Here is a 12,967-nt window from a genome sequence, read left to right on the forward strand (position 1 = left end):
CTTGCAACATTGAAAGGTTGATGCAGAAGGAGTACCTCACTGCATCCATTCATCTGGTCTTCCCGTTCTTTCCCGGACTCATCTCTTGCAGTCTAGCCAATTCAACCACGCCAGATCCAAACGCGCCTTATCTGGCTTCTCCGGTGCCCAGCAGGCACAACACCGGTCGGCATCATGAGTGACGCTCTATGTGGTCCCTCGAACGCGCTTCAGAACTTTCAGAAACATGCCTCAACCGATCGGACCCTTCAGCAGGATAGGTTGACGTCACAGCAGGCACCCTCTCAGGTATTCTAGCCTTTTATCCGTCTGAGCCAAACTCACATTACTAACCTCGTCGCTGTCAGGGGTTCCGGAATCACAATCCCAGCACAGGCGTCCTTGACCCCGAATTCGCTGCTTTCGAGTCCAATCTCGCGCCTGCACCACTTCGCGATCTCCAACATCCGGCTCATCTTGCTGCCCCTGCGCCTCAACTCTTCCTCGGCGGTCCCTCAGAATCGTTGAATTGGGCGACCGACTTTCAAAGACTGAACCTCGCGGACCCATGGGCAGTACAACATCAACAACCTAACGTATCGCATGCGCCACTCCCCTCCACCTCCCAACAGGGCTGGCACAATGAATTTCTCCAGCGCCAGCATCAACAACAGCCCACGATGCAACAGCATCACCCACTCGCTCACACCGAAGACTTCCAATCCTCATTCAGGCCCAGCGACAGTAGAATGCACGTCATGAGACTCCACCCCCGGCACGCGGGACCCGCTCCCCAATTATCCTCAGCAGCAACAACAACAGCAGCAGCACCAATCTCAACCTTCGACGAATCCGCCTTCGAGGCTGCCTTCGCGCAGGCCAGCGCAGCCATAGCATCCCAAGAGAGAGCGACCGAGATCGTCGCCGCAGAACAAATAACCACCACGCCCCAACAAGATACCGACGACCTCACAACTGAAGCACAGGCCCCGATCGAGCAAATCAAGATCGGCTCCGACACCATCCCGCCCACGGAAAAGAGCACCGACCCCCAAGCGCAAGCCAACGACGCGGACGCGCTCGCACGCACGGCCGGCCAGCTCGTCGACAGTCTCAAGCACGACACCAGCCAGAAGTTCCAGGAGAGTAGTTTCCTGGCGCTGATGCGGCGCATCCGGGATCGCGAGGTGGAAATCAAGGGGGAAGAATTTCAAGAAGTCAGTAGTACCAGTTCGTGAATTCTGTTTGTAACTATCATTTTCGGGTGGCCAAATTATTACATCTTCTTTTTGGGGAACACGAGGGAGGGCGCGAAGAGCACACCAAAAAAAGAAATGATATCAGATGGGCCGGCAGCAATGTTACTGTACAAAGTTGTGGATGCTGCCTCCGCCGCTATCATTACAAACAAAGGCCACACACGCGCACACAGACTTCATTCCATGTTGTTCAAAACGTCTCTTTTCTGATTCGCGGTTTCCCACACTTTTCAGACTTCGCAGACTCTCCATCCCGGAGGGAGGTATTATCCTGAAGGCCAGCGGCGAGCGGAGATGGCAGATGGCAATGGCAGTGGCAGTGGCAGTGGGCTGGGGGCTGGGTCTACTGGTGAGTTTTTGGCGTTGGGGGTGGAGGTGATACTCGAAATCGTGCAGGATGCTGATCAGTCTTTTGTGTTTCTGTGGTAATAGATATTGCGCCTCAAGACTCGTTGAACCTGCCCAGCCGGCCTGCTCCCGCGACAGGGAGTGTCGCATCTCCTGTCGCAGTGGAGGGCACACTGGACGACGCCGGCCTGCTCTCGGATACCTGGAACCACGGCGACCGCTGGGCTTGAGCACAGTCGGCCGCGCACGGCTCCGGACCCTACGATTTTACCATCAGATTCTCTTTTCGTCCGACTCAAACAGAGTGCACCGGCATAGGGAGCCTCATGGTTCGTGGTGATCTCGAAGAGCTTCGACGCTTGTCTCCTCCGAAGTTATTGTGGTTATCACTAAAATCCTCGCATCTAATTGCATATCAGCACATATAGACTCATTGATCTATTTTCTCTTTCGGTGTTTCCTGTTTTTTTTTTTCTTCTTCCTTTCTTGCCTGACTTTAGCCAGTAATTCGTCATTTGGACACTTTCCTCAGCACACAGGCAGTTTCGAGAAATGAGTACTAGTAAATACATTCTCTTTTCTTTATATAGTTGCGGGCCGGAAGCAAGGTTACTTACCTAAAGATGAGTCTTAGTGCTGAATCAACACTCCAGATCGCCTCTTATTTTTTTTTTTTCTTTTTTTCCCTTTTTCCTTCTTCCTAACCACCACAGTCACAAAGATTTACAGCTTGCACGATGCGGACAATAATTGAGGCTATAGATTTCGATTCCCAAGCTTGTCCCAAATTTCTCCGGCGATGCGGCCCCAAAAATAGGAGATGCACGATGATAGGTACCCCGGAGGTCAAAAAGAACAGCGGTAAGAAGATCGGTTGCGACCGCTCGCTGTGGCCGTCATCGACACCCCACACACCATTTGGACTCACTTACTTGATTTTCAATTTACGTCTAGAATTCTTCAGGTAAGAAACCCAAAGCGTATATCTAATCCCAGGAAAAGCAAAAGCTACGTACCGAGCATACCATGAACAAAGAAATGGAGAATGTATAATCCAAGATGAGAGGGAAGTAAGTATAGCTCTAGGTGCAACATATAAATCTAGAAAGTAAGTAAATATCTGGAACAATCTAAACCAGTAAATTGTCCTTTTTCCTTCCGGTCGAAACATCCTCGCGACCCAGCAACATTAGAATATCACCCCGAAAATTAAATGAAAGCCATCTAGAATGGAGAAACTCGGAAAGGCAAGGGGGAGAAAAATGCAAAAGCCTGCTTCAATGCACTTCATAAACACATGCAAACATGCAAACGTGGATAACATCGACAAATCAGAGAGAGGGGCCACATAAATACAAGGATGACGGAGGGAGATTGTGATCAGACTTTGTACGAGGACAACAAAAGCAATACTGGAGGCTGGCGGAGACGAAACAGGACAAGGGGGGTATAGAGAGGCACGCAAGGTGCGATTTTAAAAACTGAACAATCCACTCCGACGCTTGCCGAAGGGATACACGATCAAGGCAGACACAAACAGCCCCACCGTGATACCGATGGCCACCTGGATCATACCGAAACCAAGGCTGGAGATACTGGCGTCCGAGGTCGTGCTGCTGGCGCTCGTCCCGTTCTTCAGATTCTCGCGCACTTCGTCGGCGTATTCGATACCTGACAGCAAGGATCCCGAAGAGGCGAGGCCGGAGGGCACCAGCACGAAGATACCGGGCAGGATGGCCGTGGCGGCGTGGCCGTGCCACAGGCGACTGTACAAGTTGCCCAGCAGACCGATGGTGAAGGCGCCGACGGTGTTGGCGACCTCCGAGCTGGAGCCGAGTTTAAGCGTGCTGAAGTAGTTCGTCACGTAGCCGCAGGTGGCGATGACGATCATGACCGGCACCTGCTTCCACTTGCCCTGGTTGATGATGGCGAGGAAAATGACGTAGATCGGGACGAAGACGAAGTGCTGCGTGTACTTGCTGCCGTAAACATCCTGGTTCGGGCACGTGGTCGTCGAACTGGCCGCACCGTCGATCAAACCGTAAATGGTCGTCCCGACCGTGATACCGTAGCCGAGAAACAGTGAGTAGATGATCGAGTAGACCATGCGGATGGAGCCGGCGATCATCTGGTGGGACTGCAGTTCCAGACTACTACAGAGAACCATAAATCCCGGTAGGATGAGAGCGATGGAAGACTGCGCCAGCGCGGAGAAGCAGAAGATGTAATTCAGAGAGCCGTCGGCGTTCTTGCCGCGGTGAATGGACCCGAAGGCGCGTGCAAGGAAGGAGGTCAGGATGGCGGCGGTGACCTCGAACACGTTGGAGTACAGAACGGAGCGCGGGGCCAGGACGTGCTGCATGAGTCCGACAAGGCTGCCCAGGAAGAAGATGATGGGCATGTCGATCGGGCGGGCTTCGAAGGCGAATGGACCGACCGCGCAGCTGGCCAACCCGTAGGCCAGCACGAGAATCCACTTGTTGAACCGGGGAGGCCGCTTCATAATGAAATCCAATTCCTGAATAGCCTCCTCCACGCCAATAAGATCATGAACGACATTCTTGTACACGTTGTGCGTTTCCGCCAACCGACCCAGGTCCACCCCCTGCACGACTCGGACCAACTTGACCTCGGCGGTGCGGGTGGTCGGATCGTCGAAGGACATGATCATACATCCCGGCAGATACAAGAACTGGCCCTCAACTTCCAGGACTCGGGCCGTCATTTGCATGTACTCCTCGAGACGGTGGGTGGGGGCACCGTACCGCATTAGCGCCCGGCACAGCTGCATGATGTAACGCTGCCGCGCCAGGATTTCGGCGATATGCACGGTGACGCGGATTTCGTCCTCCAGCCGGGTTTTGCGCGACTTCTTCTTCCCCTTCTTCGGTGGTTGCGGCAGCATCACCAACGTATCGGCGGAGGCCGGCAGACTCGCCCGACTGAGGTTCATCGATGCGGACACCAGCGAGGCGGTGGAATGATGGTTCGATTTCTTGTACCATTTCAACTTCTCTTTCTTGGGAGTCGCCGTCTCTGACGAGAAGTCCCGGCGCGGGGTAGCGGTCCCTGATGAGGCCACCGATTCGTTGTCGGACGAGTCCGTGACGGACATATTATCTTTCGCCTGCGCAGCATGGAGCTTCAGCAACTGCGCGAGAATACCGCCGCCGCCCGCACCAGGGCGGGGCGGGGTAGCACCCCCATACCAGGAGTCCGGTCGACTCGATTCGTCGGGCGTGCTGGTTCCGGAGCGTGCGTAGGCAGATTTAGGTTTGCGGTTGCGCAAGTGATGCTGGGTCATGCTGCGCACCAATCTATGGGCCTCTGCGCTAGGTGGCGGTGGTGTTTCGTCGCGATCGCGGTTGTGAATATCGAACGGATCCTTTTCCTCCCCTCCACGGCGCGGCGGTGCTGGTCCAAGTCCTCTCTCTAAATCATCGGGTAGCATGGCGGCGCCGAGGTCACCACCGTCATCGTCCGAAGGTCTACCCAGACGTTCGCCCAGGTTGACGGTCTTCTGACGAAGCAGTTTGCTGGCGTGCTTCCAGCGGTCTCGGGCGGACATCGGGTGCGCGGGTTGCTCTTCCTTCTCGATGGAAGACTTGGGGGTGTCGCCGTCGGTAGGTGGGGAGGCGCGTCGGTGCGCCGATGGCTCGACGCCTGCTTCGATTTCAGGCCCAGGCTCTCCATCTCCGGGGAAGTACTCGGTAAGATCGGCAGAGTCCGACGTGGGCATCATGGAGTGGACGGATTGAAGCGAGCGTACGGAATAGTCGGAGTCTGCTCGGGGCATAGGCGGCCGTTGCGGTGCACTCTCGCCATGATTGCTCACTGAGCGGAATCGGACTCGAGTCGGCCTCGTAGTTGACGTCTCGTGCTGAGCGTCGCTGGGAGGTGGCGCAGAGGTCACGTCTTCAGGGAAGGTAGGAGAATTCGGGGTGGTCTGAGGGCTGGGATTGTGAGCTACCGCATCGTGACCCTCGAAGCTGTTCTCGCGATCTAGCAGCTCATAGGAGGCACCTTCCCGGTGTGGTTCCGACATTTGAATAGTCCAAGCAGCCTGCTGCAAGGACCGGGATCTCTATCGGGTATGTGCAGTATAAAGTAAAGTATGTACGAGTGGGAAAATATGAACAGAGAGGGAAGAGGGAAGATGCAGATCCACGAGACACAAGAACAGCCACCAGGCACAAACGGAACGAAACGTCAAGAGGAGAAGAAAACTGGAGAAGGACAAGGGGGAAGCCGGAGAAAAAAGGGAAAAAAGGCAAAAAAGCTTTTGAAGCGTGGAACCGGCGGACCAGTGGGTGGAGAGCGCGAAGAACCCAAAGAAAACAACGGCGTGGGCGGCGGAACCAAAAATAAGTCTCGATTCCTCGATGGTCTAGAGTCTAGCCAGGCAAAGCGAAGTCGGTTTGGAAAGCTTTTTAAAGCTGATCGACTGTGTAGAGAGCGACAATCGTGGGGAGATAGCGGTGGGATATTGAATGACAGTCTATGAATGTCTTACCCTCCCCCTCCGCCCATGACTTCATCCGGGAAATATTGATAAAGTGATTGGCAACGAAAGCGTGCCTTGGAGGGGGGGGAGAAAATGGCCGCGGTGGATCCCAGCCGAAGACCATGAGTGAATAGGAACCAAGACAGGCACCGGAGCCGTAGAATGATCAGCCAAAACGGGTGACTGACAGCTCATCACCTCTCTGTTTCTCTCTGTGTGTGTGTGTCTGTTGGTTTGTCTATCACCCCAGGCCAGTCCATTTCGCAATACAGTCTTGGATTGACCATTTTCCCTTATTATCGTTGTTATTGTCTTCACTGTGCTAGCTGGGATGGTCTTCGGAAGCAGGACTGACTGTGGCTTGATCGACCCCACCGGGCTTGCGGTTAGATGACAACAGCATACAGCGGTTTCACCACAGTCGCGCCTCGCCTGCGGGTGGCTTGAAGCCCCCTTGTGCAGTGGTGCGCACCTTGTACAGGAGGAAATGAGCACTGCAAGTCGCAGTGAGGCACCAGGGCTCCCTCCAATGGGGAGTGTAGGATTTGCCGGATGATGGCCATGATCAGTGGATAAATTCTGATTTGTGAATTGAGTTCCGACCGCGCAATGCCGGGTTAGTTGGGTAACTTGGGTGGTGTTGTGAGTGGGTGGGGAGGGGGAAAGAGGATGGTGGTGGGCGGTGGCGACTCGCAAGAAGTGTCTGTGCAGCAGTTGTTGGTTGCCCAATCGGGGAGGTATCGCGGAGTCCCCTGTCATCACGTGATGGGATAGTCTAGAACCTCTCACCCTCTGGAAGCGCTGGTGGCTTGCGAGGTGTGTTCCACCATTCGACCTGCAAAACTATGTTTGATTCTCGCCGCGTCATGAATATCATCATCTCTGGCCATTCTATTTTTGCAGAGAATCGCCTCTTGTCTATCCCTGGTTACCGGGAAAAGCTTCATGCCCATGCATAGATGCCTGATTCGACTGCACTGATCATCGCGAGGTTTATACATCTAATTGGGTCAAAAACGTTTCCCTTTCGCGTCAAACTATGGAGTAGATCGAAGACTAACTATTGAGATCTATTGTCCCAAAGTGGGAAGCTCAAGCAGTTCAGCCCCCTATTTCCCAACTTCTAGAACGGCCCCAGCCCGTCCGAGCTTATCGCCCATCCGAGTCCGCGGCAATTAGTGCCGCCGGCTGCATAAGAGGATTGCTATTCCGAACTATACGGGCCATTGCCTGCGCCATGGCGCCCATGTTGAGCGGTGGTATACGATGCCATCTACAAGTCTCGAGTTGGCTTAGCCAAGGGACCATTGATCCTCCAGTTCTACCGAAATAGAATGGAGCTCTGACCATCGCTCAACTTGTCTGGGCTAGTTCGCTATCAGAGCTCTATCTACCGTATACTGCGGTACACATCGGACAAGCCCCCTTCAACTTTTCGATCCACTATTAAGCCGACGGACCTCCCGCTTGCTCCGATATCTTCGCCGCTTCGGTGGTGCCGAAGGTTATGTAACATCAACAAAAGCAATTCTCATACTCATAATAGTAGCCTGCATTTGCAACATCGCCTATTCCTTCATAACTCGCCGCATCGTCATTCACTCGACAACACAATTCTAAGAGGGGCAATCCAGACCCTCTGTTTTCGGTTTGCTGTCTCATGCGTTGCGTGGTGTAAATTTTTCATGGGCTCGGCGCATGTCATGCTTATGTAGCGGGTCGTAAGATTCGGCAAGGAATGAAAGAAGTTTCTATCGCTTCAACACGACTCTAGAGGTGATACGTTGATGACTCGACGCCTTATTGAATGCAGCAGCTCGTTGGCAAACATCGATCTCGATGAAGCATACACCATAAGGCTAACATGCCCCTGAATCCCGGTCACGTGGTCGAGTAGGAACGATGTGAGTGTGTGTGTATTGCTTAGTCATGCCTTCGCATGCTAGGCGGCATAATGTCTTGGCCGCATGAAGGTGCTGGGCTCGAGGCTGTCTGTTGAGTAGATAGTGGTATATCCCGGCTTGCGATGGGCGAGATGTCTGATATTGATCTCGCTCTACTCGCTGGATATGGCTGAGCATTTGACCAAGGATGAAAACACTTAACTTCATGACAAAGTTTTGGCAAATCCAGGGATGGAGGTATTAAGTATATATCCGCTACCAGCATTCGATGGTCATGTCACACAGGATTTTAGGTGAAACAATCCACAACCTGAGCAAATAACAAGAAACTTCGAATCATAGCTCAAGTTAGTTGTACGGGACATCAGATAGTAAGATGAAGTATATATTGTGTGCAACCACGGCCTAAGACTCAACCTCATCTGGGAGAAGATGAGAATCTTCGCATGAACGAAGACAGTGAAATCTTCAATTTCTTCGACAATTTAGAGTTTCACACATGCTTTGGTATAAAGGAAAGGCTTGACGCAGTAAAATGCTCGCTGGACTGCATTGTATATCTAATCCATCCGACAGAGTCCATTCTTCTTGAAAGTGGCCAGTCTGCTTGGCGGACACATGCTAACCTACTACAAGTGAAAAGATAGCAATATACTCAGAAGTGATGGCACGTCTCAAAGTCATCATCAATGAGTCGAACTGGACTACGCGCGGACTACTGAGCTATTCTGAGACCCAACCTTCAGAGTCAAAGGCTACAGACGAGAGAGATCTGCTAACCGGCGAGCACAGAACCACCGTAGCTTACAGGCCGATAACGTATGAAGTCCCAACACCCGTCATGACATCGCGGAGACGGTTAGTGCGCGTTTGTTATACGCTCGTCCATCGTGCGCAAACAACACATCGCGACATCTGGACGCTCGATTGCAAGTCGAGAGTGTGGGAGTCATGAAGCGAACAGCATGCTCACGTAGATTGGGAATACGAGCCGCCAAGCAGAACCCGAGGCCGCTGTCGGGAATACGAGAGCCTGCGTTGAGGAGATTCCTAAAAGGTATAACGTTACCGAATGTCTCGCTCTTTCGCGCTGCCTCTTGAGTTCAGGACGTGGGAGGCGGCGAATCGCGTAGGCAGTGCTATGGCGCCGCTCCTCAAGAGCTGAAACTTCGCTGAGACGGACGCTGTTATGAATGCATTGCACTGGCGGCACACGTAATGCAGCCGATCAAACGCGAATAATGCGGATGATCGTCAAGGACCTCCTGGGGATCTGTCGGCTATTTATATCGAGACGTATGCGGGGGGGGGGGGGGGGGGGCATTGCGAGCCAGGAACATCGACTGAAGAGAGTCGATGTTGGGTCAAGTTTGGTGATGGGACACAAAAGAGGTTCACAGAAAATTTGTGGCACGCTATTCAACGAGGAAGGGGCAAGCTGGGCATCCTAAGGTAAATATAATGTACGGTGAAATTCCAAGGGGGTAGGGAATGCAATAGGGGGCTTGATGAGCGAGCCCTGTGTGAGAGCAGCAAGTACGACAAGGAGCTACTATCCTGTCAACAAAAACCGAAGATGGAGGCCATGTGATTACCAACTCGGTACAGGAAGAATAAGGTGAACATCTTGATCCTTCCCAGCACGCGATGAACGGCTGCAGGAACGTGACTGCCCGTCAATCAAGCACCAGATGTGAGCATCAATCACCCAATTGAGAGGCAGCTCAGTGCTTAGTCCACGATCTTATTCGCAGACTGCACACAAACGCACCCCTTGTCATGGAAGAATTCTCAAAGAACGCCCCTAAATCGCTCACAATAATCTCCGACGATAGTCTACATTGCGGAGCGGGGGATAGACTATCTCCTTTGTGCAGGTTGATTGAGATAAGTTCAAGACTCCAGACGAGCCGAATCAGGGGGGGAGGGGGAGCATGGCGGAGAGTAGACTAAGATCCACCAATAATAAAGTCTCTCGGGCGCAGAAGGTCGAAGAATTGGCTAGACTGCATTCACCACGGAAGTTGCAACGGCCGAGCCCAGACAGGGGGAGTCATTAGTACGGCCCGGTGGAGATCTGCGTTCATGGTCTCCCAGATCACGCCATTAGCACCACTGAGCTGAGGTGTTTCCCACTCTCTGCCCGGTTCTTTCAGGGTGTAACCGTGGAACGTCTCGGGTGCAGTGGACAAAGCGAAAGATGAATCTCAAGAGCAAGAATAAAGATAGCGTAGTCGAGTGAAGGATGACCGATGCGAGCGAATACGAACCTGCGAAGGCGCTAAGGAGCATCAGAGTCAGCAACCGTGTCTTAGTGATTCGCAACGGCGGCTCTCGTCAGCGAGCGGAGCGGGTTAGAGTCGAAAGGGCAGAGAATCTCAGGACCGTCCGGAGCAGGGATAAAAATGGCATTGAGGGGGGCGGGGCCAAACCTGGAGGGTAGAGCAATCAGATTTCCCGATCACTGATGATGAAGAGGGGGGGCCGGAAGAGGGTTCCACAATCTCGACGGAGCGTGTCGCAGGTTGAAAGGGAATGGGAAAGTGGATGAAGCAAAGAGGAGTCGAGAGGAGGAGAGAACAGCTTCAGGAGGGGGGGTTCAATTGGTTTCAATTGGTACCACCTCCCATTCCAGCCCGGCTTTGTAGGTGAGGCTTACGGTCCCATACAGCTCCATACGGCCCCAAACACAGCCCTCAAGGTACATTCCCAAGGAACGGTGGTAAAGTACCACATATCTTACAATACATGACAGGTACTTGGGTGACGAAGGGAGACTCCGCCCCCTTGCGAAAAGGAGACGCCCCCTCAACTGACCACGCTGGCCTTTTAAAGAGGCAATCTTTCCCTCTCCCAGACACACTCATTCAATCTGTCTATCTGTCTGAAAGCAGTCAACCCTCTCCATCTTATTACTTTCGCTACCTTTGTGGACAGTTGTCCTTTTCCCATTTCCCCCAGCTTCCGTTTTGGGTCTAACCAACCAAAACGCCGCTGGTCAACCACCTGGCCCCTCCCCCAGACCTGGCTTGTACCGTGATGACACCGTGGCCTCTGTCCCTGTGACCTGGGCAAAAAAGAGACGTGATTGAGCTACGCCTTCCTGAGCATTGAGCACCACCTTGCTTTCGTGACCCATCCAGTCTACGATTAGACAGTTCACAGTTGATCCGAGTCCCTGTCATTCGATCAACATATCGCCTTTGCAAGATGGAAGGCGGTTTCTCTCCAGTGGAATCGTTGGCTGGCTCGCCGGCTCCGGAGATTCCCATGCTCACCGTCTCCCCAGCGGACACTTCCTTGAACGATCCCACCGTCAAGGCCGAAACCAAAGCAGAGGACAAGAAGCCTGCGAAGAAGAGAAAGTCATGGGGCCAGGAGTTACCAGTCCCTAAGACCAACCTTCCTCCAAGGTATGTTCATCCATCCATGCAAGGGCGTCCTGATTATTGAAGCATGATACTAATGTACAAATCCTAGGAAACGGGCCAAGACGGAGGACGAAAAGGAGCAGCGCCGCATCGAGCGTGTTCTTCGGAATCGTGCTGCCGCACAAACCTCTCGAGAGCGCAAGCGTCTCGAGATGGAGAAACTAGAAAACGAGAAAATTCAGATGGAGCAACAGAACCAGTTCCTTCTCCAGCGCTTGACCCAGATGGAAGCTGAAAATAACCGCCTGAACCAACAAGTCGCTCAACTATCCGCCGAGGTCAGGGGTTCCCGGGGCAACACTCCCAAGCCCGGCCCCCCTGCTTCGGCCTCTCCCACCCTTACGCCCACCCTGTTCAAGCAGGAGCGCGACGAGCTTCCCCTCGACCGAATTCCCTTCCCGACCTCTCCTCTCACCGACTACTCCCCCACCCTCCGGCCTTCCACTCTGGCTGAAGCCTCCGACTTGACACAACATCCTGCAGCGGTGTTGTGCGACCTGCAGTGTCAGTCGCTGGTCTCGAAGGAGATGGAAGCGCCCTCTCGCTGTTTGAGCTCGGCTCAAACGTGGAATCTCACGCTGCAGATGACCTTGCAGCTCCTCTTTCTGACGATGACTTCAACCGCCTATTCAGCGGTGATTCTCCCGCTGGGTCGGATTCTTCAGTCCTTGAAGACGGGTTCGCGTTTGACCTTCTCGACGGAGGAGATCTATCAGCATTTCCATTTGATTCTATGGTTAATTTCGACCCCGACTCTGTCAACTTCGACGGCATCGACCCGCCCCACGGTCTTCCGGACGAAGCTTCTTGCCAGACTTCTAGCGTGCAACCCAGCCTTGGCGCGTCCACTACGCGATGCGACGGGCAGGGCATTGCAGCTGGCTGCTAATCAGAAGTTCTCTCCCCAAGACCGACCCGCTGGCGGTGTCGGCGAAGCTCACTGGAGCTGGGAGTCTTTATTAACCCTAGCTTGGACGATAGATTTACTCGAAAAGCCGGGACGACGCAAACGAATCTTGAAGGGTTTGAAATCCGCGCAGCATGGACGGCGCAGGCATCATCATCATCATCATGGGAAACTTCTACATCAACGGGGTCCACGGAGTTCATGGAGTTCAGGTAGCGCCAGCAAGACGTTGACGTCTTCGCTTTTGGGCAAGCGCCGTTGAAGAGTTATACTGTAAACTAGCGTGAAAACCTTAATCACTATTAACGGAGAGCCTGTATGATGGCTATTTCTTATTATCTTATTCCCTTCAAATATTGCATAGCTCTGTAACCGTATTTTGTTGCTGCCTGCTGGCTTGCGGCCCACCGACCGACTGACCGACCGTATCTGGGTGCTTGCGTCATGCTATGACTAAGTCAGTTATGCAGTGATGCACAACATAAGCCATCAGCAGTCACCACTTAAGTTGTTTTCTCCTTTCACCATTATTAAGGGTATTCTTATAGGGTATTCTTATATGCTGCTAATGTGTCTCACAGTCATGCATCAATAACCCGGAGTCGATTAAGAAACGTCACTTATGTTATTTACTG

The 12,967-nt window shown here is 53.1% G+C and overlaps 3 protein-coding genes across 3 annotated transcripts; 2 read left to right on the forward strand and 1 right to left on the reverse strand.

Moving 5' to 3' along the window:
- Positions 1–174: 174 nt before the first annotated feature.
- On the forward strand, positions 175–1,217 carry pex20 (the record flags this gene model as incomplete). The annotated part of the gene is made up of 2 exons (XM_025638982.1): positions 175–288; positions 348–1,217. 2 exons carry the CDS (start codon positions 175–177, stop codon positions 1,215–1,217), a joined length of 984 nt encoding a protein of 327 aa, XP_025496340.1.
- A 1,691-nt stretch (positions 1,218–2,908) lies between these two features.
- Positions 2,909–5,875, reverse strand: BO82DRAFT_116349 (DUF1212-domain-containing protein). Its single transcript, XM_025629845.1, has one exon. The coding sequence runs from the start codon at positions 5,629–5,631 to the stop codon at positions 3,061–3,063; it is 2,571 nt and encodes an 856-aa protein (XP_025496341.1). The 5' UTR covers positions 5,632–5,875; the 3' UTR covers positions 2,909–3,060.
- A 5,192-nt stretch (positions 5,876–11,067) lies between these two features.
- Positions 11,068–12,550, forward strand: hacA (transcription factor HAC1). The gene is made up of 3 exons (XM_025638406.1): positions 11,068–11,407; positions 11,475–11,929; positions 12,022–12,550. The coding sequence occupies exons 1-3, from the start codon at positions 11,205–11,207 to the stop codon at positions 12,312–12,314; spliced, it is 951 nt and encodes a 316-aa protein (XP_025496342.1). The 5' UTR covers positions 11,068–11,204; the 3' UTR covers positions 12,315–12,550.
- The last annotated feature ends 417 nt before the right edge of the window (positions 12,551–12,967 follow it).

Source organism: Aspergillus uvarum (genome assembly GCF_003184745.1).
Source record: "Aspergillus uvarum CBS 121591 unplaced genomic scaffold BO82scaffold_4, whole genome shotgun sequence".
Lineage (NCBI taxonomy): Eukaryota > Fungi > Ascomycota > Eurotiomycetes > Eurotiales > Aspergillaceae > Aspergillus > Aspergillus uvarum.

Excerpts from the sequence above, each read along its gene's own strand:
- BO82DRAFT_116349 (XM_025629845.1), bottom strand. The coding sequence starts at position 5,631 with ATGTCGGAACCACACCGGGAAGGTGCCTCCTATGAGCTGCTAGATCGC.
- hacA (XM_025638406.1), top strand. The coding sequence starts at position 11,205 with ATGGAAGGCGGTTTCTCTCCAGTGGAATCGTTGGCTGGCTCGCCGGCT. Across the intron at positions 11,408-11,474 it reads AAGACCAACCTTCCTCCAAG|GAAACGGGCCAAGACGGAGG; the intron begins GTATGTTCATCC and ends TACAAATCCTAG. Across the intron at positions 11,930-12,021 it reads GGTGTTGTGCGACCTGCAGT|CTCCTCTTTCTGACGATGAC; the intron begins GTCAGTCGCTGG and ends ATGACCTTGCAG.